The sequence below is a fragment of the Danio rerio genome, chromosome 14 (assembly GCF_052040795.2).
Source record: "Danio rerio strain M-AB ecotype USA chromosome 14, GRCz13ab, whole genome shotgun sequence".
Classification (NCBI taxonomy): domain Eukaryota; kingdom Metazoa; phylum Chordata; class Actinopteri; order Cypriniformes; family Danionidae; genus Danio; species Danio rerio.
This window is the reverse complement of record NC_141034.1, coordinates 24,998,394-25,025,624: the sequence shown is the minus strand read 5'-3', so window position 1 is coordinate 25,025,624 and position 27,231 is coordinate 24,998,394. Positions and strand designations below refer to the sequence as shown.

General features: G+C 35.2%; 3 protein-coding genes across 5 annotated transcripts; all 3 read right to left on the bottom strand.

The window, feature by feature from the left end:
- Positions 1 to 53: 53 nt before the first annotated feature.
- lygl2 (lysozyme g-like 2) lies at positions 54 to 7,989 on the bottom strand. Its single transcript, NM_001386487.2, has 5 exons — positions 7,860 to 7,989; positions 7,679 to 7,759; positions 5,234 to 5,430; positions 4,466 to 4,604; positions 54 to 327 (listed from the first exon to the last, which is right to left on the bottom strand). The coding sequence occupies exons 1-5, from the start codon at positions 7,870 to 7,872 to the stop codon at positions 182 to 184; spliced, it is 576 nt and encodes a 191-aa protein (NP_001373416.2). The 5' UTR covers positions 7,873 to 7,989; the 3' UTR covers positions 54 to 181.
- A 3,035-nt stretch (positions 7,990 to 11,024) lies between these two features.
- On the bottom strand, positions 11,025 to 18,091 carry zgc:162941. The gene is made up of 5 exons (NM_001082820.2): positions 18,038 to 18,091; positions 17,845 to 17,928; positions 17,555 to 17,751; positions 11,519 to 11,657; positions 11,025 to 11,428 (listed from the first exon to the last, which is right to left on the bottom strand). Exons 1-5 carry the CDS (start codon positions 18,039 to 18,041, stop codon positions 11,295 to 11,297), a joined length of 558 nt encoding a protein of 185 aa, NP_001076289.2. The 5' UTR covers positions 18,042 to 18,091; the 3' UTR covers positions 11,025 to 11,294.
- A 2,551-nt stretch (positions 18,092 to 20,642) lies between these two features.
- lygl1 (lysozyme g-like 1) lies at positions 20,643 to 26,026 on the bottom strand. 3 transcript variants are annotated; one of them, XR_015506751.1, is made up of 6 exons: positions 25,928 to 26,026; positions 25,720 to 25,836; positions 25,419 to 25,615; positions 22,236 to 23,053; positions 21,800 to 22,058; positions 21,002 to 21,097 (listed from the first exon to the last, which is right to left on the bottom strand). XR_015506751.1 is itself a non-coding variant. In XM_087280375.1 (5 exons), the coding sequence occupies exons 1-5, from the start codon at positions 25,929 to 25,931 to the stop codon at positions 20,752 to 20,754; spliced, it is 558 nt and encodes a 185-aa protein (XP_087136501.1). In that variant the 5' UTR covers positions 25,932 to 26,026; the 3' UTR covers positions 20,643 to 20,751.
- Between the last annotated feature and the right edge of the window lie 1,205 nt (positions 26,027 to 27,231).

Below are 27,231 nucleotides of genomic sequence, written 5' to 3'. Positions count from 1 at the left end.
TTCAGTTCAGTTTAGCTCATTTAAGTGTGGTTTGAAGTCATTATTGAGAGTCCAAACACTGAAGAGCAAGAAAGAGCAAGAAAAAAAAAAAAAAAACAAGAATCATGAGTCAAAACAATCAGTGTTGGAAAATATGGAATATGATTTATAATCATGTTAATGAAGGTATATATAGTGGTGATTATAACAAGTAACCGTCTTTTACAGTTTTGAACCACTGGGCTCGGGCAACAACATCATTGGCATAATCACGGCCTGTGGTGCCCTCATCCACGTCCTCATATGACTTCACTTTATTCACACCAGCATTGTAGGCTGCTATTCCACCTGAAAGAGACATAGTCAAGTTGAGTGATGCCTTATTGTTTGCATTACCAGTAAATGCTAAATTTAGAGAACAACGTACAACATCAGAAATTTCAAAGCTGCAATGGCATACTTATTAAAGTTATCATATTAGATGTAGTCCTGAAACAATGTTTTTTTTTTTTTATTGGTCACATATATCCCAATGCCAAAAACTTTTTTTTAAAATTCAAAACAATGTATTGCTCAAGGTAGACCAGTATGTGGTGCTGTAACGGTGCCACAGAGATATACTATAAGCAGAAAAGAAAACATGGAGAGAAGAAACCTTGGAGAGACATGACCAGTGGTGGAAAGAGTACTGAAAACGCATACTTAGGTAAAAGTACCATTACTTGCCTAAAAATGTAGTGTGAGTAGAGTAAAAGTATCTGTAGTAAATATTACTCAAAGTAGGAGTAAAAAGTAGCTAAAAGTTTAGTATTATGCGGTCAAAGTGAGTATTATGCTGTTAAAAGTTGATGCATTTACATGTAATTTGTGTATGTGTGTGTGTAAACGTAACATTCTGTAGTGCATTTAGTTATTGCCCAGCAGGCACACAATGTCATAAGACGCTAATGTTAGGTTAGATTTAGGTTGTGATGTCATGTGACCAAAATTTAATGTCTAACCAGCGTCTAAGGACAACATTATTTTGATGTACAATAATGAAATCAAATGACGTTGATATTTGGTTGATTTTAGGTTGTTAGAAAGTGACCAAAATCCAATGTCGAGCCAACATCTTAAACTAACATCCTATCGACATCAAATACTGACATTTATTCATCAGTTATGGCAACCAAAATTCAACGTCTGATAGATGTCATGGTGGTAACGTCGACACAACGTCAAGCTGTAACATCATTAGACGTAGATATTCGGTTGGTTTTAGGTTGGACGTTGGGCAGTGACATCGGGCTAACTTTGAGTTCTGATGTAAACCCGATTTTCAAATCCAAACAAAATGCAGTGTCTCCATGACCTTAGGGTACAATTTCAATCTGACGACATGTTGACGTCTTGTGCCTGCTGGGTGTTTAAGGCCATTTCGGTCATAATACAGTAAATATCCATCATCTTCTCATCAGTGACATGCATCTAAAACAGGGGTGCCCATACTTGGTCCTGGAGGGCTGGTGTCCTGCAAAGTTTAGTTCTAATCCCAATTAGACACACCTGGGTTAGCTAATCAATCTCCTACTAGGCTTTCTAGAAACATCCGTGCAGGTGTGTTGAGGCAAGTTGGAGCAAAAATCTGCAGGACATCGGCCCTCCATGACTGTGGCTGTTTCTCAATATGTGTTCTTTAGCGGTCTTGCGCTAAGGGTGTTTGTTTGATGAAATTGGTAATAAAATCAGTTTTATTTATATTGTGCGGAGTATATTGATAATGTTTTTATGCAAAGTATATATTTTTAAAAGGGTTAAAACAATAAATCCTTGTATGATTGCTGTAATGTTTAAATCATTTACCATTTAAATGATAAGGTCATGTGACCATCAGGAAGAACGCAACATCTCAATCCTCAAAGGACGCGTTCTCTGCGCTCGTGGTCTCCCGATTTCGTTCTTCCGAGGACACCTGGCAAGAACGGTCTCCACAAGAACGCAAATCCGTTCTCTGCGTTCTTTGAATTGAGAAACAACCTGTGTTTGGGCATCCCTGAACTAAACAGTTTCTGGGTCAATGCGTGTAAAGATTTTGAACATCTTCTTGGACACTTAATGCTTCCAAACAGTTTGCTGCAATGTAAAGTGCACATGTCTTGAAGTAGTTTATTATGATGCAATTTACCTTCTATGTGTAATTTGATTGGACAGGAATTACAGGACTGATTTTTCTAATTCCCAGCATAAACAAGAAAAAATGAAAAAGTAGTGACTGCAGGTTGAAGGAAAGTAGTGAGAGTAAAAGTACAATGTACTCAAGTAAGAGTAAAAGTACACATTTTTAAAACTACTTAATAAATTACAGTTCCTGAGAAGAAGTAATTAATTACAGTAATTTGAGTATTTGTAATTAGTTACTTTACACCACTGGACATGACGTGGTGTCATTATCATTTTACTAAATATATGGAATGGTGGTTGTACACATGAAAACAGGGCTGTCATTTTAAGCAAAGACCTGATTTAATATTAATAATAATAATAATAATAATAATAATAATAAAAAATAGCAGTTTCATGCTTCCAAAATTCTACTTTTTTAAATTTTCATTTACAGTTCAGTGAGGTTAACTAGAATCCCCTAAAGCTGCAAAATGAATCAATGCAACTCAATGTAATGATTAATTATAAATGTTATTTTATATTTTCCCCCCAAAACAAAGCATAATCTCACAGACATGTCTTAATTTTATTTTATTTCTCTGTTGAAACAAAACAAAACAAAATAATCTAGGCAATAAAAGATGCCTTAAAGTTTACACATAATAATAATTATAATATTATTAATAATAATAATAATAATAATAATAATAATAATAATTTCAAAACATTGCCACCCATTTAAATCAGCACGTTTTGGGACATTTTGGGACCCAACACTCCTAAAATGCACCCTCCATACTTTTTTTTTTTTTTTTTAGATGTTTTTTTCTATCACATAAAACATATTTTATATGTTTTATCTTAATGCAATCTCTACTTTGTAAATAATTTGATTTCTCAAAATTAATTTACAACTATATATATATATAATATATATATATATATATAAAATATGGACTGATCTATTTGATGGGGGGGTATGGAAAAATGTGTGCAGATGTAATAATTATAATATTCTATTTTATGATATTATTTTGTACATAACATTAAACTATGATAATAATATTATATTTTAATTTATATTAAATAATATTTAATTACGTTAAAATGTTATTTGTTTGACTCCTTCCATACAAAATATGATAGAAAACAATGTTATATACTGTTTATAGGCAGAATTTATACAGTACTTCTAGATATTTATTAGGGGCCCCCAGATTTTACCTAGCTTATTGGTTAAATTCGGCCCTGGCTGAAAAGCATCTTATGTTGACAGAGACCTGGTCCAATTTCACTTTAGCGATTAAAGCAAGTTTAATTTATTTTATTGTCCTTTTATTTTTAATTTATTTGAGCTGAGTGGAAACATTATGTGGGGAAGAGACTGAACCCAAAGTAATGGAGTGATGGAGTAATGGAGGAAGACAGGTCATGTTTATCCGAATCTTCAACATGCAGTTCATCACCCAAATCAGACAACAATTTTTCATAATGGACAATTGTACACTATAAAATTGCACCGTTCCACACAATTATTTCTTGTTGACCCAACACAAATCTATTAAGTTAACGTAATTTTTTTTGTTACAAATTTAGGTGGATTGAACATAAAACAATTAAATTGTTCCAAAAAACCTTAAGAATTTTGTTGATTCAACTTATATTAAATAAGTGGTTTGAACAAGCAGCAAAAGTCATTTTTGAGTGTACTGTCATATAGCAAAATTGATAAAACAGTTAATTAAAGCCGAAAACTCTGAAATAATGAAATGGCCAGCACAGAGTCCTGACTTAACCTGATTGAAAATCTTTGGTAAACGGCCAAGACTGACTACAGTGAATGAGCTGTGAAAGAGACAGAAGAAGAGGATCAACAGTTTGGGTGCCCAACCTTGTTCCTGGAGATCTACCTTCCTGCAGATTTCAGCTGCAACCTTTAGCAAACACATCTAATTTTAATTAATTACCAAGTGCCTTTTCAAGTTGGTTTAGTTGGGTTTAATTAGGGTTGGAGCTAAATTCTGCAGGAATAGGGTTGAGCAACCCTAGATTACAATGATAAGATAAAGTCATTCAAAGTAAGTTCTACACTTAATAATTTTTGACTGTTGTAAGAAATTTGAGACATTGCTGTCTTTTCATTTTGAACACTGTTTTCCACAAAATAAAGTTTTTTTTGTTTGTTCACAAGAGCCCACAGCCACTAAAATGAAAATTCCTTAAAATATGAACATTATTTATGTAAATAAAGATCTGTTTATAAACGTTCCCCCACTTCATTTATATTTTTATGTGCTATTTAAGGGCATTTACAGTATATGTCAGAGTAAACATTGCCTACCTTTAACACATTGCTCAAGGGACCATCTAGAAAACTTTTCTTTAATTTTCCTAATGAAGTCAATGAGTATCTCCGTAGCCTGTGTGAGATGCTGTTCACTGTCCCATGCACCTACTGGAGTGTGATAGCGCTTGTCAACCTGAAAAAACAATATCAAGAAGAAAAAAAAGAAATATAAAAATTCAGAAGTATTTAATATTCATTACTTATTTGCAAGATTTCTTTGCTAGTGTATTTGTTTACCAAAAAGAAATTAAAACTCTGTGTTTCAGTCAGAAAATAAAGGTTTGAATTTTTCTGTGTTAAATAATATCACTAGTGCATCTGCCAACTCAGAAAATATAAAAACAGGATAACAAACAGTAACAACAATGGAGCACCTTGCCATTAGTTTTCGATCCCCTAATGATGTAAGGAGATCTTTATTATATATCATTATTAATAATTATATATCACCCCTTTAATCTGCATGTTCAGTTCAGTGCCGTTACTGAAGAATGGGTCAATATCATCGCCTTTAACAAGTTTGCCATCCATAGAAAATTTTATTCCACAAAAGGTTTGTAAGATTGTTTAAATGACTTTTACGCTATGGAAAAAAAAATTCTTTGAAAAACTTTACACTAAAAGGTTTTTGGGAACCATAATTGTTTGTTCTATGGCACTATCATAAGATTTCTATTTTGGTAACTTTATTTTTAAGAGTGTAAAATCAACCTTACATCATTTCTCATGAGCAAATAATTTACCATTTTTCTTAAAACCAACCTGCATGAGGCCAAAACCATTGCCGTGGTCGCCCCATCCTTTCAACAAAGTGTGTCCGGCTCTGGACTCTCTGGATATGATGGCAGCAATCAGAGCTGGGTCCACGTCCTTTTCTTTGGCAACTTTGAAGATTTTACACTTGTATTTCTCCATCCGGACGAAATCAGCTGCAGCCAGTTTTTTAGAGGCTTCAACCCCTGTAAAAAAAACAAACAGCTGTATAAAGTATAATGTAGTGCAGATTATTAATGTTTGATGATAAGATAGTAAGGTAACACGTGAAGTACAACGAGGCAAAAAGAATATCAAATACTGTACATAAAATTAAGATGATAAAAATAAATACAAAACACTGCAGACAAATATAATAATAATAATAATAATAATAATAATAATATATAACAATGGGCGAAGCAGTGGCGTAGTAGGTAGTGCTGTTGCCTCACAGCAAGAAGGTCGCTGGGTCGCTGGTTCGAGCCTCGGCTCAGTTGGCGTTTCTGTGTGGAGTTTGGATGTTCTCCCTGTGTTCGCGTGGGTTTCCTCCAGTTGCTCCCGTTTCCACCACAGTCCAAAGACATGCGGTACAGGTGAATTGGGTAGGCTAAATTGTCCATATTGTATGAGTGTGTGTGTGAATGAGTGTGTGTGGATGTTTCCCAGAGATGGGTTGCGGCTGGAAGGGCATCCGCTGCATAAAAACGTGCTGGATAAGTTGGTGGTTTATTGCGCTGTGGCGACCCCGAATAAATAAAAGGATTAAGCCAACAAGAAAATGAATGAATAAATGAATAATAATAATAATAATAATAAGACAAAGTTAAAAGCAAGAGTATAAGAATCCTGCAAGTATTTATTTATTTGTTTTCAATAGATGTCTAATAGACGTCTAAACATAGTCATCTTGGCTAAAACAAGGTTAAATTTGGGCTGTCAGTAAAAATTTAATAGACGTCTAATAACAGACCAAAACTAGACTAGTCATCAGATAAACAGAAATGAATGACTACACGTATGAAGTCTGTCTAATCTGTCTATTTGACGACTATTCTAGTTTTGGGCTATTCTTAGATGTCTATTAGATTTTCACTGACCGCCCAAGTTTCGCCTTGTTTTAGCCAAGCTGTCTATGTTTAAATGTCTATTAGACGTCTTAAACACATAACTGTTTGCTGGGAAGATGCAACTGTAACTTTTTAAAAAAAAAAAAATTATTTAAAGAAGACACAGATCTCACAGATAGGGGAATTTTATTTTATAGCCTAGGACCGGCCACTACAAAAGCACGGTCACCACTCAGCTTCAGTCTTGTTCTTGTGTATGGCAGAATAATGTTGTCTGAGGATCATAAACATCTGGCTGCCTTATTCATAGTTGATCTGACAAATAAGCAGAATGAACCTGCTTATGAACCTCAGGTAATAATCTGGCAGCGGCATTTTGAATCATTTGAAGTCATGATATTGAAGACTGGGCTAGACCAAATATATAAGAAGTTACAGTAGTCCAAGATTGATAAAACAAAAACATGTAAAACTCTTTCAAGATCTTTAGAAGAAAGAAAAGATTTAACATTTGAATGTAGTTTAAGATAAGAAAAACAAGACTTTATTAAAACAAGAGTTTATATGTTAGTCAAATTTAAAAGCTGAATCAAAAAGAACTCCCAAAATGTTCACTGTTCACTGGCTTTATATAAGAGTTTAAAGCTTTATATTAGTTTAGTTTTTTTATGGCGGGCCAAAAACAATAACTTCTGTTTTTCCTCTCTTTTAAGTGCAAAACTTTTGTGACATCAAAAATTTCACAACCCCTAAGCATGTGAGAAGCTTTTGTAGAACATTTTTTGTGTCATTCATTCTGTGTGTGTGTTTTAAATGCAAATCGATTTGGATGTCATCTGCATTAAAATTAAAAGACACCCAGAGGAAGCATATATCAAGAAAACAATATAGGAGCCAGAATAGAACCTTGAGAAACACCAGAGGCAAGAAGAGCTACAGAAGAGACAGCATGACCAATATCAACAGAAAAAGTACTGCCGCTGTAAGATACAATCTGAACCAGCTCAAGGCATTTCCTTTAATGCCCACCCAAAACCAAAAAATGATCAACTGTATCAAATGCTGCACTCAAATCTAAAAGCCCTACGATGAGTTCCCAGAATCAACAAATTGCAAAATATCATTTAAAGCACTTAAACGAGCAAACTCTGAACTATAAACTTTCCTGAATCCAAATTTTCCATAATTTTGTTTGTTGTTGAGAGTAACACAGCTCTTTCTAAAAAAATGCTTGCAATAAAAGTTTGAAATTGGCTCAAAATGTGATAAAACTGTTATATGAAGATTAGTTTTTTTAAGAAAAAAAAAAAGGTTTCACCATAGCATGCTTATAAAAAGCAGGAACAACCCCAGAAACAAGGCTCCGGTAATGAAGTGCTCATACCCTTTACGGTTAATTTGTCTTGACTGGCAGTCACCGGTGATGCACCCTTGGTGTCTATATCCATGATGTCAATGCCAGATTCTAGAAAATATATGGTAAGAATCTCGTGAAGGCTGAAGTCAGTAAATAACTGAATTAAAAATGGCTATCACATTTAATAAAGCATTATTGTTCATCTTACCTGTGTTACCCATGATGACTTGAAGCTGTTGTGTGCAAAAAGTTCTTGTTGTCACTAGACTGAGTGCAAATAGTTTTCTGACCTGTTTATCTTTCTCTTGCAATTCCAGTGGCTGGTCAGTTTGTCAACAATCTGATAAAAACACATGGCTTCCTGTCTGGTCTCTCAGTTTTAACTCTGTTTTTTGTTTATTGTGCAGCTTCCTGTTTCTGTTTGTTTCTTTCCTCAGCTCCTAATTGTGTTGATGCAATCAAGAATGATTCCAAGAGTCCTGATAAAAAAGAATCTCTTGTGTTAGGAGAGGGCGGCATGGTGCCTCAGTGGTTAGCACTGTCGCCTCACAGCAAGAAGCTTGCTGGTTTGAGTCTCAGCTGGGCCAGTTGGTATTTCTGTGTGGAGTTTGCATGTTTGCATGCCGGTTTCCACCACATTCCAAAGATATGCAGTAGACGTGAATTGGGGAAACAAAATTGGCCATAGTGTGTGAATGTGTGAGTGTATGCATGTTTCCTAGTACTGGGTTGCAGCTGGAAGGGCATCAGAAAACATATACCAGAATAGTTGGCGGTTCATTCTACTGTGGTGGCCCCTGATAAATAAGGAACTAAGTCGAAGGAAAATTAATGAATATTAGGAGATTTTCGCATTTTAAACAGAGATACGTTTTTAAATAGGTAAGGATTGATCAAATCACTTTTGGGGTCTAAATTGCAATATGCAGTATATTTATGTAAAAAATATAGTTTTAATTGCTGCTCAATACCACTCAATGCTGTCCAATGCTGTCGCAATGTTCATATCAAAGCCTGTAAGATAAATATGAATGTAACCATATAACTATGCTACACATGTCCAAAAAGTACTTGCGTAAATTGACATAAAATTAACATAAAATGTAAAAATAAAAGGTAAATACAGAAATAATGCTATTTGAACGTAGTTTGATGAAGTTTAGCATGTAAATTAAACTCTGTTTTACAGTCCTTTTTTACCTGTTTTAATGAGAATAAGGAATGGTTGGCTGGAAATTTTTTACACTTGAATGAATCAAAAACTAAAGTGCTAGTGTTTGGCCTTTGAGTGTCTGTGACATTGCCAAATTGAAGCCTTTTCTGTCTTTTAAGGAGTTGGGAACCATCATCAATGCTTTTTTATGTACAGATTGGACAACTGCAACTCTTTGTATTTAGTAGTTTTGCAGGCTTCAATTGTACACCTGCAGCTAGATCAAAATGCAGCTGCCAGGCTTTTAACTGGAAAAAAAAAATTCTACCACTCATCAATTTTATCTTCTTTTAACTGGCTCGAATGGTTCGAAGGTTTGAATGGTCTGGCACCTACTTACACTAAACTTCTTCGCTGGCACACTTCATTGAGGCCAATCAACTCGGAAAACCAGTTTCAGCTAGATGTTCCCAAATCATGGTTAAAATCAAGAGGTGACAGGGGTTTTTCTGTCACAGCCCCCCTTCTGTAGAATGGCCTGCCCTTACATATCAGGTCATTCGCTTGGTGCTTTTAAGTCTAATTTAAAAAATCACCTTCTGTCTCTTGCTTTTTGATTGCATATATATATATATATATATATATATATTAGGGATGTAACAGTATCAGAATTTCACGGTACGGTAATACCTCGGTATGAATGGCACGGTACGGTATTTATTGAATCATTTACAGGAAAAACAAAACTAATGAAAATACCCCAAAAAAGTGCCAAAAGTGTCAATGACATACAAATTAGTCATCTATCTGTAAGCTTTGAAACAGGAACTTCAATTTTTCAATTTTAATAACAAAAAATGATTAAACCATGTAAAAAATAAAGTTTCAATATAGTATTGTTGAAAACTCATCACATTCAACATTTAATCACTCACTCACTCACTTAGATAGAGATGGGTTTTAAGGAAAATTATCATATAAATACAATCTGGTAAAAGCTGGTATCTCTGGGCATTTACAATGTCCCCTGCAACAGAAAAAAACCCTCTCATTTGGGACTGAAGTTTCTGGGACAGAGATATGACTTGGCCCAGGTTGACAGCAGTGGGTAACGTTGTGGATTGTCTTTCCCCCACTTGAGAGGACAAGCCATGAGTGAGATAGAGGTCTCTTTGCGGTACAAGTCAATGTCTGCATCAATCTGAACAGTGTGCTGTGTTTCTGCAGTCCTCATTACTGTTATTAGTCGTATTCCCCAACTTGCAGGCACGTGCACACATAGGGCTCAACCTGTGCAGTGCACATGCCCTTTTTAAGTTTTGTATAGAAAGTGCTCTTCCAAAATGATCAAAAGTGCCCCCGCGACGTGGCACACCCTCCGTCCCACCCTTCAGTAGACGCGCGACAACAACACCCCCAGAGAAACCGAAATGCTTCCACACATCCGATTTAAAACCCACTTTAGGTTCGATCATTTCCAGCTCTTTTTCATCCCCGCTACAAGCAGCACACTCCATTTCCGCATTACTGGATCTGTAGCGACAACAGACCGCAAAGGATGATGGCCACGCCTGGGCTGATGGGAATTGTAGTTTCCGCTACCTCCCATTCGCTTCATTCGCCTGAGCAAATTTTCTCAGAAGACCTATAGTTTTATCGAGTCATGCGACTACGGTAATATTGAAAAAAATTGCTCTTGCGGTATGATGGTATTTACAATACCGTTACATCCCTAACATATATATATATATATATATATATATATATATATATATAGATAGATAGATAGATAGATAGATAGATAGATAGATAGATAGATAGATAGATAGATAGATAGATAGATAGATAGATAGATAGATTTTGTATGCTAGTTTTTTTGTAAAGCATTTTGGTCAACAATTGCGGGATCAGTAGCTTACTCAAGCCGTGTTATTAAGGGTGGAGAAAATGCTGGTTATTCACTCCCACCACCGACGATCGCTGCCGAAGAAAGACATTCGAACCTGTGACCTTCCGATCACAACCCGATCTAACCATTAATCCATTGCCATATAAATATATATATCTCAGAGTTCGCATTAACTGAACATTTTCCGTTTTACAGTGTAAGCAAATGTGGAAACCGTCTTATATTACAAGATACATTTTTTTTCTAAATGTATCAGCAATGTCTGAGGTATAACAGGTGATGAGACATTGAATGAGAGGTACATGAGACTTGTAACAAATAACACACTTTATTTGTTAAATAAACTTATTAGTAAAATTAAATTCCCATGACTTAAAACACCTCAAACTCAACTAAGAGATTATTTTAGCAATCTAGTATAAGCATATTAAACAAACTAAATTAATACAGTAAGCAATAAAAAGGCACCACAAACCACAGAAAGAAATTTTAGATGTAGATCATATTAAAGTTATTCATCTTCATCATCTACAGTTATTATACTTATTTGACACATGCAAATGTTTCATGACTTTAGTTCCTCAGTATCCTTTGCTTTTGAACCACTGGGCTCGGGCAACAACATCATTGCCATAGTCATGGCCTGTGGTGTGATCATCCACGTGCTCATATGTCTGAACATTCTTCACACCTGCATTATACGCTGATATTCCACCTGGAACAGACATTATACTGCAATTGAGACATTTATTTCTGTGCAATTTACTGTATGTCTATTTACCTTACATAGTAAAGAACAACCTACCTTTAAAGCATTGTTCTTGGCTCCACTTGGCAAACTTTCCTTTGATCTCTTTTATAAAACCAATCAGTATCTCAGTAGCTTGTGTGAGATGCTGTTCGCTGTCCCATGCACCTACTGGAGTGTGATAGCGCTTGTCGACCTGAAAAGGCACCATCAAAAAAAGAAAATGAAGTTTACACTAAATACCTTACCTCACTCTTAAACAACACATTTTTGCGTTGTAGAGATTTTAACACACCTTAACTGTCATCTAATCAGATTGCTGCTTACTTCAATGAAATGTTAAGCAAGTTCAATAGTATGTGTGGATGCAGACTTGCATATGCAAGATGAGACTGTGTGTCTCAGGCATGCAATGTCATACACAATGCACTCAACTGAACTTTAAGGCAAACACTGATTTTATCTGTAAAAAGGCTAATCAATAACTGAAAGTTTAAGGGATTTAATGCGGATAGGACACTTCTTTGGACTTCTTTTATTCTTCTTTTATTGAGTCTCTTTTAACTGTTGTCACAGTTATATGGTAACTGCTGGTACAGTAATCTGGGTGTGACAAACAAGTTAAGACTTCTTATATCTCAAAAAATTGTTGGCACAAATCCTAACAGTATTGGGCATGTGTATGAGGTGAGAGACAAACAGAGGGCTATTCAATTCAATTCATTCATTTATTTATTTTCTTTTCGGCTCAGTCCCTTTATTAATCAGGGGTCGCCACAGCGGACGCACTTCCAGCTGCAACCCATCTCTGGGAAACATCCATACACATTCACACACTATACGGACAATATAGGCAACCCAATTCACCAGTACCGCATGGCTTTAGACTGTGGGGGAAACCGGAGCACCTGGAGGAAACCCACGCGAACGCAGGGAGAACATGCAAACTCCAAACAGAAACGCTAACTGAGCCAAGCCGAGGCTTGAACCAGCGACCTTCTTGCTGTGAAGCGACAGCTCTACCTACTGCGCCACTGCATCAATTAAATTAAATTAAATTAAAATAAATTCATGTTTAGTTCTATAGCGCTTTTACAATGTAGATTGTGTCAAAGCAATTTACCTTAGAAGTTCTGGTAAACTGAAACCGTGTCAGGCCAGTTTTCATAGTTCAAGTTCAGTTTAGTTCAGTTTAGTTTAGTTTTAATGCTGAAAGTCCAAACACCGAAGAGTAAATCTATGAACAGCTTCACAAGTCCCAAATCAAGAAGCAAGTCAGTGGCGACAGTGGCAAGGAACAAACTTTGATGAAGTTGACAATCACCAATTTCCTCGATTGACAAAAGTGAAGGAAAAACAACCTTGAGAGAAACCAAGCACAGTTGGGCTATACTATAGTCACTTTAGCAGTTGAGTACCGCCTACTTCATTTGGAGTTTTGTCTCCTGCAGGCGGAAGGTATACTTATTTAAAGGTGCTAGGTCCAAAAGATATTTGCATTAATTTGCAATAGTATCTGGATGCAGCCTTTATGATGCAAGCTGAGACTGCATCACTTAGCGATGCAATGTCAGACACAATGCACTCAAATGGAGCTAGTGACGTCACTGTGACGGGTAGGCTTAGGGGTGGGGTTAGGTGAGCCCATTAAAAAGCATTGGATGCAGCCCAGACTGTACTGCAGCAGGTCTGTTGCCAGACCCCTCTTTTAATTTGTTCCTACTGCAGTTTTAAGTTGTATTTTGCTCATTTACATTGGATACTGTTGCTGTTCGAACATGTGTTTGATTGGTAATTGTTTTGTTTATAATTACCATTTTATTTGATTATGATTAACTTTATTGTTAACTTTCATGTTTATTTGTGTGGTGATCTGTGTAGGCTATTGTGGTTAACCAAATTGCCCCTCGAGGACAATAAAGAAATTTCAATCCAATTCAATCAATGGAGCTAGTAACATCACTGTGAGGGGTAGAGTTAGATGTGCTCCTCTTAATAAGTTCTTTTTGTTATCGGTGTAGTATTTGGATACTTAGCTACATGTCTGGTATTTGGATTTTTTTTCTTTGCAAAATGTATTTTGTTGTAGTGAATTATTTAGACAAAGGGTGCCCAAACGTTTTCTTTTGAAGGGCCAAAAACCCAACTTGATTAAGGCTAGTGGGCCGAAGATAAATACAGCTGTCATGGGTAATTTTCTAATTTATTTAATAATATTAAACATTGATTTCTGTTACTAATACAGCCTATTTTTAAACATTTTATAATGATCTTACTACGGTTAAAACAAAACAATTCCGTTCATAACAGAATGGAGTTCAGCTCACTGATGTCTTCTGCATAGTCCTCTATGCGTCGACTGACATTATTTACAGTTTAAAAATCAGATTAATTTGCAAACATTTAATTGAAACATTTCATTTCAGTTTGATTTTTTTTGTAGCTCAGCAATAAAACAAACACACAAAAAAGGTGAAGTCCAATTAAAAAATATGACTTCTTTTAAAGGCATTTGCCCCAACCCTCTCCATCACTTTCACTCTCCTCTCAGATAGGATGGCGGGCCAAATCAAAGGTTAGAATGGGCCAACTTTGGCCCACAGGCCCTTATTTCCTACGTCACACACAATTACTTCATGTTGTCCTTACCCAAATTAAGTTAACTTTATAGTTTTTACTCATTTAAGTGGTTTCAACATAAAACATGTAGAACAACCTGTAGAAATGTGTTGGTTCAACTCATATTAAGTAAGTAGTTTAAATAAGCAGCAAAGATATATTTTTTGAGAGCTGGCCATCTCTGATTTAAACAGTCAATGAGCATTTAGGTAGCACCCATGACACAAGAGCAGTGTTAAACTTGATGGCAACCATGGATGTCTGACAGTGTTTGTGGATGCTTCACATTCTAACGCATGCAAACTCAATTCTTTGTTGCCAGTTTTTTTCAGTATTGGGTGGCCATAGCATGTGCTCATATCTTGATCACATTTTGATTTCAGAATTCATGACAGCATGATCAGTATTTACAAGATTATTAAGTAGATTATTACTATGAGTAGCAGTTTTATTAGCCTAGTAATATAATCATTGTGCTTTCTGATTAAAACAAAGTCCAGTAATGTGCCAAACATCTCAATTGAGTGGCCTTGTAACATTTAAAAAATTTAAAATAATTTTTATTATTACCAATTACTTGAAAGTAAATAAAGTAATTACTATAATTTTAAGAAATCCAGTTATCCAGAAACATTTCTGTAAACCCACACTGGGATAGATTGAGATGAATCTTCAGTATCTACAAAGAAGTCTGTTTTAAGGGTGTAGTTAATATTTTCACCAACGAAAAATGTTTTTAAGTCAATTATTTTTTATCTTTTGTTGTAGTGTGCCAGTAGGAATTATCAACATACGTTTCCAAGCATTATGTTTTTTTGAGATTTTACTTTGCACAAGGAACAAGATATCTCATCATCGTCATGAAGAAAAAGAAGAACTAAATCCAGAAGAACTGTGTCATCATTTCCAAAACACTTTAAGAAACCTGTCTGCCATGCTATGATACTGTATAAAGTTTTAGGCACCTGAGTAAAAATGATGTAAAATGAGGATTCTGTCAAAAATAATGAAATTGTAACCACGGGGAGTGACACAAACAACTGGGGTAAGATCAAAAAGCAGGTTTATTCTTAGTCAGGCAAGCAATGGTCAATACGGGTGCAAACAGGTGTGTGAGGACAATCCAGAATCGTAGTCGAAGTAACATGCGAGAGGTCGTAAGGCAGGCAGCAGATTAAGAAGGGAGGCTAACAAGGCTAACGGTCGGTACACAAGATAACAAGACTAGGAAACGCGTTGTAGTGCTACTTACAGTAAAACAAGACTCGGCCAACTGAATGGGTGAGTGTGTGGCTTAAATAGTGTGTGCAACCGGTTTCTGACAATCCTCAGGTGGTGTGAATGTAATCAGTTTAGATAAGAAAGCATGTGTCTCTGGGTAAAGTGCATGTATGAATATGTAGTCCAGAAATGGCGGAATTGTAGTCCATGAGTATTTGTGAGAGAGGACCAGCGATCTAAGGAGTAGTGATCGCTGGTAATTGTGACAGAAATACAGTGCATCCGGAAAGTATTCATAGCGCTTCACTTTTTTCATGTTATTTTTGTTACAGCCTTTTCCCAAAATTGATTAAATTAATTTATTTCCTCAAAATCACACACACAATACCTTACAATGACAATGTGAAAAATATATTTTTTGAAATTGTTGCAAATGTATTAAAAGATAAAAAACCTGAAAAATCACATGTACATAAGTATCCACAGCCTTTGCTGAAGCTCTAAATTGAGCTCAGGTATATTCTGTTTCCACTGATCATACTTGAGATGTTTCAGCAGTTTAATTTGAGTCCACCTGTGGTAAATTCTGTTAATTGGACATGATTTGAAAAGGCATACACCTGTGTATATAAGGTCCCAGGGTTGACAGTGCATGTCAAAGCACAAACCAAGCATGAAGACAAGGGAATTGTCAGTAGATCTCTGAGACAGGATTGTCTCGAGGCGCAAGGCTGGAGAAGGTTACAGAAAAATGTCTGCTGCTCTGAAAGTTCCAATCGGCACAGTGGCCTCTATCATCCGCAAGTAGAAGATGTTTGGAACCACCAGGAGTCTTCCTAGAGCTGGCCGGCCATCTAAGCTGAGTGATCAGGGGAGAATAGCCTTAGTCAGGGAGGTGATCAATAAATCGAGGGTCACTCTGCCTGAGTTCCAGCGTTCTTCTGTGGAGAGAGAAGAACATTAAAGATGGACAACCATCTGTGCAGCAATCCACCAAACAGGCCTGTATGGTAGAGTGACCAGACGGAAGCCCCTTCTTAGTAAAGGGCACATAGCAGCCTGCCTGGAATTTGCCAAAAGACCTCTGAAACAAAATCCTCTGGTCTGATGAGACTAAAATTGAACCCTTTGGAGTGAATGCCAGGTGTTACGTTTGAAGAAAACCAGGTACTGCTCATCACCAGGCTAATACCATCCCTACAGTGAAGCATGGTGGTGGCGGCATCATGTTGTGGGGATGTTTTTATCCTAAATGAAAACCTGCTTCAGAGTGCTCTTGACCTCAGACTGGGGCAATGGTTCATCTTTCAGCAGGACAATGACCCACAGCACACCGCCAAAATATCAGTGGAGTGGCCCTTGAGTGGCCCAGCCAAAGCTCAGACCTAAATCCTATTGAACATCTCTGAAGTGATTTGTAAATGGCTATACATAGTCGCTTTCCATCCAGCCAGATAGGGCTTGAGAGGTACAGCAAAGTGGAATGGGCAAAAATTCCCAAAGACAGGTGTGTCAAGCTTGTGGCATCATATTCAAAAGACTTGAGACTGTAATTGCTGCAAAAGGAGCATCAACAACATATTGAGCAAAGGCTGTGGATACTTACGTACATGTGATTTTTCAGGTTTAATTTTTTTTTAATTGTTAATAAGTTGGCATTGGCTTTTTTCACATTGCCATTATGGGGTATTGTGTGTAGAGTTCTGAGGAAATAAATGAATTTAATCCATTTTGGAATAAGGCTGTAACCTAAAATAATGTGAAAAAAGTAAAGCGCTATGAATACTTTCCGCATGCACTGTAAACAGTTTCATATAAGTCATTTAACATCTTCTATACTAAAGGGCTGTTGAGCTTAATTGATTCTGATTGGCTGATTCTAAGGCAATCCAGGCTCATTGAAAAAATCCTGTAAATATCATTAGTGTGAATAGGAACAAAGGCTGTTGGCATCATTCTGCCGTGTACTGTTTATTTCACATACTGTAACTACTGTCAAACGTGTTTGAGTATGTATTTGCGGTTTCACAAAAATCCAGACAGACTGGATGACGATGAGATCAGATCTCTGTGCGAAACTGGCTGCTGTCAGACTCCATTGCAAACCAAAATCTCACTGTATTATTACAATTAATAACAAAAATAATGTAAACTGATATTTGCTGCGGAAACTGTATACAGGAAAAGATTGAAATAAGTGACTTTAATACATAACTGACTGTATAATATTTTGATTAACACTTTCAGACCAACCTGCATGAGACCAAAACCATTGCCGTGGTCACCCCATCCATCCTTCAGAATGGCTCCAGCTCTGGACTCTCTGGATATGATAGCAGCAATTACAGCCGGGTCCATCTGCTTTGCCCTACCAACATTAATGATTTTAGTTTTGTATTTCTCCATCCGGGCCAGATCATGCTCTGCCAGCTTTTTAGAGGCTTCAACACCTGTGAAAACACTCAGTTATTATTTTCCGTCAGTTGTGATGAAGTGCTGTCACGACTTCAAAAGTTGAGTTGTATGCAATCATGAATTCTCACCCGTTACAGATAGTTTGTCCTGTTCTGCTGTCTTCTTTGATGCACCAGTGGTGCCTACTTTCATGATGTCTCCATAAATGCATGCTAGAAACAATATCACCAAAGGAATTTCAAGTCACAGAACGTTTATGCTATCATTAAATGCATCTTGTTGTTAATAGAAAAAGAAAAGTCATAATTTGATATAACTTACCCATGATGTTGGCTCAGTGTGAAAAATCAAGTTTGACAAGTCTCACCTCTAAATGAGACCAAGCGCAGGACTTGATTACTATATATATGATTGCAGAGGGAGTGGTTTGTTTTTTATTTCCTCCAATCTTTTCCCATAAACGTGGGAAGAAATTAAGCTTTCAAAATTTGCAACTATGAAGGTTGCAAAAATTGTAATCCTTTTTTATTTATTCAGATATTAAAGTCATATTATGATCATGAGTCATATTATATAATAATAATAATAATAATATTAATAATAATATTAATAATAATAATTAAATTATTATTATTATTAACCTGAGGTAGTGAATAAGAAGGCAGGTTATGTGAGGTGAGGTCGAGGTATCATGTGCCTTCATGCAAAGTTATTAGTCAATTTAATAAATATACTTGATGACAAGGGAAATCCTGTCTGGATACAGAGACGATAGAATCTCAGACATGTGCAAGCTGTGAGCTGCAAACAATGCTTTTAGTGCCCACACCCAAACCCGCCTCTATCACAGTGCCTCTAAGTGTCATGCTGCTGCCATTGCACTTTTCTGAGCAGTAGGTCACATCTGAGATGTTGGGCCCTACACCCCGCGCATTGAGGCGCAAGGTGCGAGGCAATTGTTGTTTGCTAGTCACAGCTCAGCGCAAGAGTCGTTTTGCACCACGCTGTTTAAATAGCAAATGCATTTGCGCTCATATGTGCCCCCATAGGCGTTCTCGTCTGAAAAAGGAGGTGTATTAAGGCGCATTGCTGCCACGTTGCTATTTTGAGGAACTGAAATAGACAGTTCAACAGACCAGATCAAAGCAGGTCTATGGTCCAGCGCAGAGCACATTAGTTGTGCGCCTCCCTTATATTGCTTACTACATACAGGGTGTACAGCAATATGCAAATTTCTTTACAAATGAAAAAGAATTAAAGGATTAAAATATTACAAAAGTTATTATTTTCTAGCCTACATAAATACATTAAAACATACTTTCATGCCTTCTTCATCTTGGGGGGCTTTTTCAGTTTATTCATAACAATTAGCTTTTTTTGTATAATGCTATTATTTGTAGCAGTCTTATTTATTATATGCATATTTATATTTGTTTTATTAAAAACAAGCTTAGATTTTCCCACCTGTCAGGTTATAGATCAGGGGTGGGCAAACTCGGTCCTAGAGGGCCAGTGTCCTGCACAGTTTAGCTCCTACTCTAATCAAACACACCTGCTTATAGATTCTAGTGATCTTGAAGACACTGATTAGCTTGTTCAGGTAGGTTTGACTAGTATTGGAACAAAACTCTGCAGGGACACCGGCCCTCGAGGATCAAGTTTGCCCATCCCTGTTATAGACCATATGGGGCATAGCATGTGTATTTGGATATAACTCAGTTTTTTATTAAATAATTAATTGTTTATAGGCTAAAGGATGTCTGTGCATACAACACGTTTCCCTATTCACAAGAGTGAAAGTGAAAGTAAATCATGAGGAGGCTTATCTCTCTTTCTAGTGCTGTAGATGCTCTGTTTAACTGTTTTCTCGCTAGTTAAAGAGTTCAGTTTTTCCACTTACAAAGTTCGTCATGTAAATAGCAAATACCCTTTGGCGCAACACAACTGGCTCTTAAAAGGAATGGGAGATGAGACTCTGATTGGTTTATTCTCAAAACACACCCATTACTCATTAAGAGAATAAGCACAACCCTGTTAGACCATGCACAGCATTGCAAAGCGGATTTTTGCGCCCTGCACTTTGCGCATAGATTGTCAAAATAGAGCCCGTTGTGTTACTTCGTTACTCTTGCTCATGTACAGTCAGGGTTCATACACATTTTTACTACTAAAATTCCAAGGCTTTTCAATGACTTTTCCAAAACTTTAAGGAAAATATTTATGATCTTGTTTCGTGTTTCATGCAATTTCTACATACACGTGGTAAAAAAAAAATACACGTTCAAATTTATTACAGCATATCAAAAAATATGTGACAATCCATGTAGTTTATATTTATTTTTATATCTGTAAAATCATTTTTAGAAAGTATCTTGCTGTCTGCTTGAGAAAATGTATAGTGTTGGCTTGTGTTTTCACGAGACTTAAGATTACTACTTTAGCCTTTAGCACCCACAGTATCTTACCTCTGCAGTTAGTATATTGTTTCTGGACACGACAATCTAAATGCATCCTGAATTACGGTGAAAGCGAGTTAAAAAGAGGCGAAGCTAAAATTGCTTTTGATTTTTTAAGCTATTGCTCTTTTTAACCATTTTATTTTTTGGAAGTTTACCCATCCAATATAGTGTCCTGTCCATCTCAAATATTTAGGTACACAGATAATTGTTAAACAAATTTTCATGACTATTCCAAAACATTGTACAGTACATTTTGGTGTGAAAATAGTAGGGCAACTGAGATCTAAAATAAACACTAATAGTGTTAAAACTAGTGGCCTGACCTAATATTATTTATACACATATTCTGGAATAGTTGGCGGTTCATTCTGCCGTGGCCTTCCCTGATAAATAAGAGACTAAGCTGAAGGTAAATGAATGAAAAAGTAGGCCCTAACCATTAGGTACATTACACAAAAGACACAGGATTTGAATAAAGACATTTTATTTATTTCCAGCAAATACAAAATAAAGTATAAAACTGTGATCAGTGGTTAGACTGAGCTATTAAAAATAGCATTAGACTACATTTATTCCTCAGTAACCTTTACTTTTGAACCACTGGGCTCGGGCAACAACATCATTAGCGTAATCACCGCCTGTGGTGCCCACATCCATGCGCTCATATGTTTGCACGTTCTTCACACCTGCATTATACGCTGATATTCCACCTGAAAGAGACATAAAATTTTTACATAATTAATGTAATTTTTAATAATGAATAAATTTTATGTTTTTTAACATAAAAAATATTTTGTTACTCAAGTAAGATACACACACACAAACACAAGTGAAAATAAATTGTTTAATTTTTTTGTACTAATTGGTAGTTACATTTCAGATCATATCTAATTAATTAATCGAGTTAATTAAATACCTCATACTTCAACTTGAATGTAGTAAGTTCACAGTACTCATATAGGTTAGTTTTTTTTTTTAACTCAAATGGTTTGTAGGAATTGGTTTCCTCAAATGGCTTGAGTTACCTGACCTTTTTGGGTTTTACAGTGTAAGCATGGTTCAAACTATATTTATCATAACACGGCTTTGTAGAAATTGTGATTAGTAGCTAAGCATGTACCCATTAAAAGTAATCTGAAGAAATACGAGTACTTGGGATCCTAAGGAAGATCCAATTGGAGGACAGTTTTTTTTTTCACACCAGCACTTCAACATGTCTGATTGTTGCACTGTTTCACATTGTATTACATGAAACTTTACGGGACGGGTTGCTGAATTAATGTGCCTTAAAAATGCAAAAAACTATTCATTTACACCTGTCCTAATTTTGTAGCTATCAAAAAAAAAAAAAAATTTATATATATATATATATATATATATATATATATATATATATATATATATATATATATATATATATATATATATATATATATAAAATAAAAATTAAATCTGAAATTTCACAATGTTTGCTTTTACACAACGCTGGCTTTTATAGCTATTAAAATTGTTTATTTCACAATTATTAGATTTAAATATTAAGGAAAAATATAGTACACTTGAATTCCCTCATATAAATGATTTTTTTAGGAAATGGGTTGAAAATGTGCAAAAAAAAAAAAACAAAAAAAAAAACATAAAAAACACATACACTGTAAAACTCAACAGTCAAATTTATCAAATCAAATGAGTGTAGTCAACTCAAAATTTACTGCAAGTTAATTCTACTCATTTGAAAAGAGTTTTAAAATCAGTGTTGAATGTAATGAGTTAATTAAATACCTCATTACTTGAATGGAGTAAGTTCACTGTACTCATATAGGTTAGTTATTTTTAACTCAAATGGTATGTAGCAATCGGTTTCCTCAAACGGTTTGTGTTGCCTGAACTTATTGGGTTTTACAGTACTCAGTTGGTTTGAGTTCTCTTCATTTATTGAGTTTTACTGTACTTAAATTACTTAGTTTACTTAAATGGATTAAGTTGACAGTACTCATTAGGATTAGTTTTGAAACTTAAATAGTTTTTTGCAATCAGTTTCCTTAAATGGCTTGAGTTACCTTAACTTTTTTAGTTTTACAGTGTAAGCATGGTTCAAACCATATCATATCATGGCTTTGTAGGAATTGTGATCAGCAGCCAAGAATGTATCCATTAAAAACTATTTTGAAGGAGTAGGATTACTTAGGGCTTTAAGGAAGACCGAATTTTAATGGAGGACCAGATTTTTTTTTTCTTCACACCGGCACTTCATCATGTCTGATTGTTGCATTACATTCATCATGTCCCATTGCATTACATTAAACATTTCGGGAAAAGTTGCTGAAATAATGTGCTAATAAGATAATGTTTTATCTGCATCTAAACTTGTGAGTTTATTTTGAAGATTTAAAAATGTGACAAATTATTCATTTAAACCAGTCCTAATTTTGCAGCTATCAAAATATAAAAAATGAAAATCAGAAATTTCACAATGTTTGCTTTAACACAACGCTTGCCTTTGTAGTTATAAAAACTGCATGAGTTTATTTCACAATTATTAGATTTAAATATCAGGGGAAAATCATACACTTGTCTATACACCCCGAATTCCCTCAAAAATCTATTATTATTTATTTTTTTAGGAAATGGGTTGAAAATGCGCAAAAATTTGAAAAAACAAAACAAAAAACATCTAGTAAAGAGATGAACCAAAATGCATTTTAATACCAGGTATTAAACAGGGCCTGACAATATTACCTTTAAAGCATTGCTCCTTGGTCCATGTGGGAAACTTTGCTTTAATATCTTTAATATAACCAATGAGTATCTCAGTTCCTTGTGTGAGATGTTCCTCGCTGTCCCACGCACCTACCAGTTTGTGGTAGCGTTTGTCAACCTGAAAGAAACACAATCAATAAAAAGAGAAATTGTAAACATTGCAGATTTTTTAGTTGCATCAATCTGTGGAAAGTACAGCAGGGGGAACTGATGCCTTAAAAGGGGAAACTGGAAATATCAAATGAACACAATAATGAAAAAGTACAAGATCTGCTTTATTGTGCAAGTCTTCACATTGGATCATTAGAGGAAATCATGGCCTGACAAACAGTACACACGTTTTGACATGTTGCATACTTGTGGTTCATAAAAGCAGCTTGTATAATTTCCAGATTTCTGCCTTCTTCTGCCTTATTGAATGCCCTAAAAATGCCTGTTACAATGATGCTTATTATAGTGTTTAGTTTACTCAGGTTCCAGTTTCTTACTTACAAAAAAATTTATTTCAATATTCATGATTACTTTGTCTATTTAATGTTTAGATCCAGATTTAGACTAAACACCATGTCATCTTATATGCACTTACATACTGTATATATACTCACTGGCTTCTTTTGGTACACCTTGCTACCCATGTCTGCTTGTTAAGCCATGACGTACAGAATGAAATACTGTTTCTGGGTTCAAGCTTCTACTCAGTTGAATTAAGAAAATATTAGTTTATGATCTCTTTTTAGTCATATCACACATTAAAGTATTTTTATAGATATAAAATCATAGTAACAGTCTCTGAGCTAGCTGCATCACAGACATCAATGTTTTAACTCTTTATCTAAAAAAATAATCACTTTCTGACCATCTCATATTAGGCATGGTTGTATATATTGCAATCATGATTTCGAAGGTATTACATTGCTTTGTAATTGTTTATTGCTACCATTTGTTGAGCTTTCCCATATATTTTACCAGAGAGCTTGGATCCAGAAGCAAATTAAATTGCATATATGACATACATTTAAATATTTCGATTTAACATATTTAAAATATATAACATATACATATAATTCAAAATATTGCAAAAACGGTCATTTATATTTTTACTTTTATCCATTGGAATTATAAATATACATATATGTTAAATTAATTTCATTTTATATACGTTCATATATAGCCATATGTTAGATTTCCCTAGTACTGGAGTGGATGACAATTTTTGCCTTCAGTACTGCTTTAATCTTTCATGAAATATATAGTATATACTGTATCTCAGAAGCTACACATTCTGTACATGATGCAAGTCATTCACTACATCTAAAAGGTGTTATTTTTAAATGAGATCTGGTGAGTGTATAGGCCAGTTAAGAACAGTATAGTGAGCTCAGTGTCATGTTAAAGTTGCATGAAAAGGATGTTAAGATTGATTGTCCATTTTTCCCATTTTGTGACAAATAAAATGCAAGATGGTGTTTAATTCCAACCATTGGGAACTGATTGGCTCATTGGGAGATGGATGTTGCTACACTGTAAAAATATGATCAATTAGTCCTGACAGTATGGTTAATCGTTATCACTGTATTTTATAAGTTACACAAGCTGTTTTAAGTCAGTTTAACATAAAGAGTCATAAGGTTCATTTGATTCAGCCTAAAAATTTAAGGCAACCAGGATTTTTTGTTTTTACAATGTAACAAAAATTAGGAAGACTGACGTATTGATGAAAGCAAGCAAACAATAGTCTATTGTTCGATTAGGATGCTGATTGTAATTAGTTACAAAGTGACATTACTGATTAAATTTACATTTCTGCTACACTCAAAACATGATTTTTGCTGTTTGTTTAATTTTTTTTATTTAAAAAGAGTATTCTTAAGTTGTTTTTGTTTTATGTTTAATTCACTTAAAGTTGCCAAAAGTGTACTTTTCAGTTGATCTTGCACTGTATTAACAATACTGGTGAAGAACTGGTGAGCTCTTCTGCCGATTTAGCTCATCTGCTTCAAGGTTTATGCATCTAGAAATGCTCTTTTGCAGACTGTTATGACAGTTGCTGATGCCTTTCTATCAACTGAATTAAACTAGCAATTTAACTCTGACTTTTGACATCAACAACATATTTTCGTTCACAGAACTTCGACTCATTGGGTATTTGATCTTTTCTAAATAATTTTCTGTAAAGGTGATGTTGAATGTGAAAATCAGATTAGATCAGCTGTTTCTGAAATAACCGAGAAGCCTGTCAGTAACAACTCCATGCTTTAAGTGACTTACAGTAAATCAACATTCTTCCCCATTCTGTTGCTTAGTTTAGACTTCATGGTCATGTCAAGAGTTGCTGTCATATGACATGCTGTAGATAAGATATTTGCATTAACAAGCAGTTGACCTGGAATACCTATACTTGCAGACGAGTGTATATTCCGCATAAGATGTTGCTGTCCTGTCTCTTTTGAAAAAGTGGAAAAAGTGTAGATCTTCAAACCAACCTGCATGAGACCAAAGCCATTGCCGTGGTCACCCCATCCATCCTTCAGTGCCGCTCCAGCCCGGGACTCTCTGGATATGATGGCAGCAATCACAGCCGGGTCCATCTGCTTTGCTCGGGCAACTTTGAGGATTTTGGACTTGTATTGTTCCATTCGGGCCAGATCATGCTCAGCCAGTTTTTTAGAGGCTTCAACTCCTTTTAAGAGAATAACTCACTGTTAATGTAAAGTGCAGTGAGGTACGTATAACGCATATAAAGGTTAACTTTGGTTTCTGGATACACCAGTTAAGTAATCATACCCTTTACAGTTAACTTGTCCTGTTTTGCTGTCACCTCTGATGCCCCAGTGGTGTCTATTTTCATGATATCTCCATAAATGCATGCTAGAAAATACATGGTAAGTATCACCGGAATGCCTTCAAAGAAATTAGCAAATAACTTGTTTAAAAACACAACTTAAGACAGTTTAATATTTAAAGTATTTTTAGCTAAATTTATTTAGCTTACCCATGATGACTCAAAGCTGCTGTGAACAAAACAAAATGTTCGAGCTGTGACTAGTCAGTCCACTGAATGTTGTGCTATTGTGATTGCAGCTGAAATGCTTTCTCTTCCTCAGTCCTTCAGTTAAGGAGGAATGAAATCAATAGTCACTGTAAACATTGCGGAACTGGGAATTTCCATTTTAGTCATACTAATACAACACATTCAAGCTGGCTGAATTATGTTATTTTTTACTATCAGTTAACAATATAATTTACTTGATTGTGGCAATATGATACTGTAGCCTATATGTCATTCAATACAAGTAAGCTCACAGTTTCACAACAAAAGAGGATTTTTGTCTAAAAGAGGAACAACATCCAACTAATGAGGACCTGCTAATGTGCTAATGAGGACCTGCTAAAAACAAACAAAACAAAAAAAAACTTATTATAAAATACTAGTTTTTAGGCAAAATGCCAGGAAATAGCTATTTAAAACAACAGTTATAAAAGTAGCTTACTTTTATGATATTAAACGAATGTATAAAAAATATACATGTGACCCCCAAAATAACAATGTCAACGACTCATGACCCCCAACATCTTGGGAGGTGGTTATAAATATTCAAACATTCCACATACAACAGTAGGTCTATTTAAACATGAGCTTATTGACAACACACAAAAGTGCAACTGTCTAACAACCATGTCGTTTTTATAGTCATTTATTAATTAGTTTAATTTAATATTAACCTCACCTAAATGGTGAGCATATTGTTTCCAGCACAAGTTTAATTTTGGAGACCACCACTTATAGATCATCTTCAATGTTCAGTAGTGACCTGTATTTAATTTGAATGTAGATTACCACAGAGTTGTCAGAAAGTTTAACCTGGTGTTATAAAATTAATCTGATGCATGTGACACTATTATTGTGTTGTTAATCTAATGTAAACACATCAATAAAACAAAAATTTAAGGCTGATGGCTTTTTATTTGCAAGTTGTTTTTTTATGTAACTGTTAATTATAATTTTTTTATCTTCTGTGGGGATAAAATTATGGTAATATTGTAATAATAACAGTTTAATAAAATGTATTTGACTTTTGAAATTCACCAACCGACCCCCTGTCATTATCAGACTCTCACTTTGGGAATCACTGGCCTAAACTGCAATAAACAGAAAATACTTGCAATAAACCTTCCTGCTTGCAATGTAATGACAAACCCATACACTGGAAATATAGTACTAGTAGCTATATTAGGTTCAACAAAAATAAAACAAATCAATTTAGTCCAACAGTTAGGAACACGATGAAGTATTCA

What these genes read in the sequence shown, in the direction of transcription:
- lygl2 (NM_001386487.2), bottom strand. An exon ending in ATGGTTTTGGCCTCATGCAG is followed by an intron (nt 4,605 to 5,233) that starts GTTGGTTTTAAG and finishes TTGTTTTTTCAG; the next exon opens with GTTGACAAGCGCTATCACAC. An exon ending in CCTTGAGCAATGTGTTAAAG is followed by an intron (nt 328 to 4,465) that starts GTAGGCAATGTT and finishes TGTCTCTTTCAG; the next exon opens with GTGGAATAGCAGCCTACAAT.
- lygl1 (XM_087280375.1), bottom strand. An exon ending in GGACAAGTTAACTGTAAAGG is followed by an intron (nt 25,616 to 25,719) that starts GTATGATTACTT and finishes TTCTCTTAAAAG; the next exon opens with GAGTTGAAGCCTCTAAAAAA. An exon ending in ATGGCTTTGGTCTCATGCAG is followed by an intron (nt 23,054 to 25,418) that starts GTTGGTTTGAAG and finishes TGTTTCTTTCAG; the next exon opens with GTTGACAAACGCTACCACAA.
- zgc:162941 (NM_001082820.2), bottom strand. An exon ending in GGACAAACTATCTGTAACGG is followed by an intron (nt 17,752 to 17,844) that starts GTGAGAATTCAT and finishes GTGTTTTCACAG; the next exon opens with GTGTTGAAGCCTCTAAAAAG. An exon ending in CCAAGAACAATGCTTTAAAG is followed by an intron (nt 11,429 to 11,518) that starts GTAGGTTGTTCT and finishes TGTCTGTTCCAG; the next exon opens with GTGGAATATCAGCGTATAAT.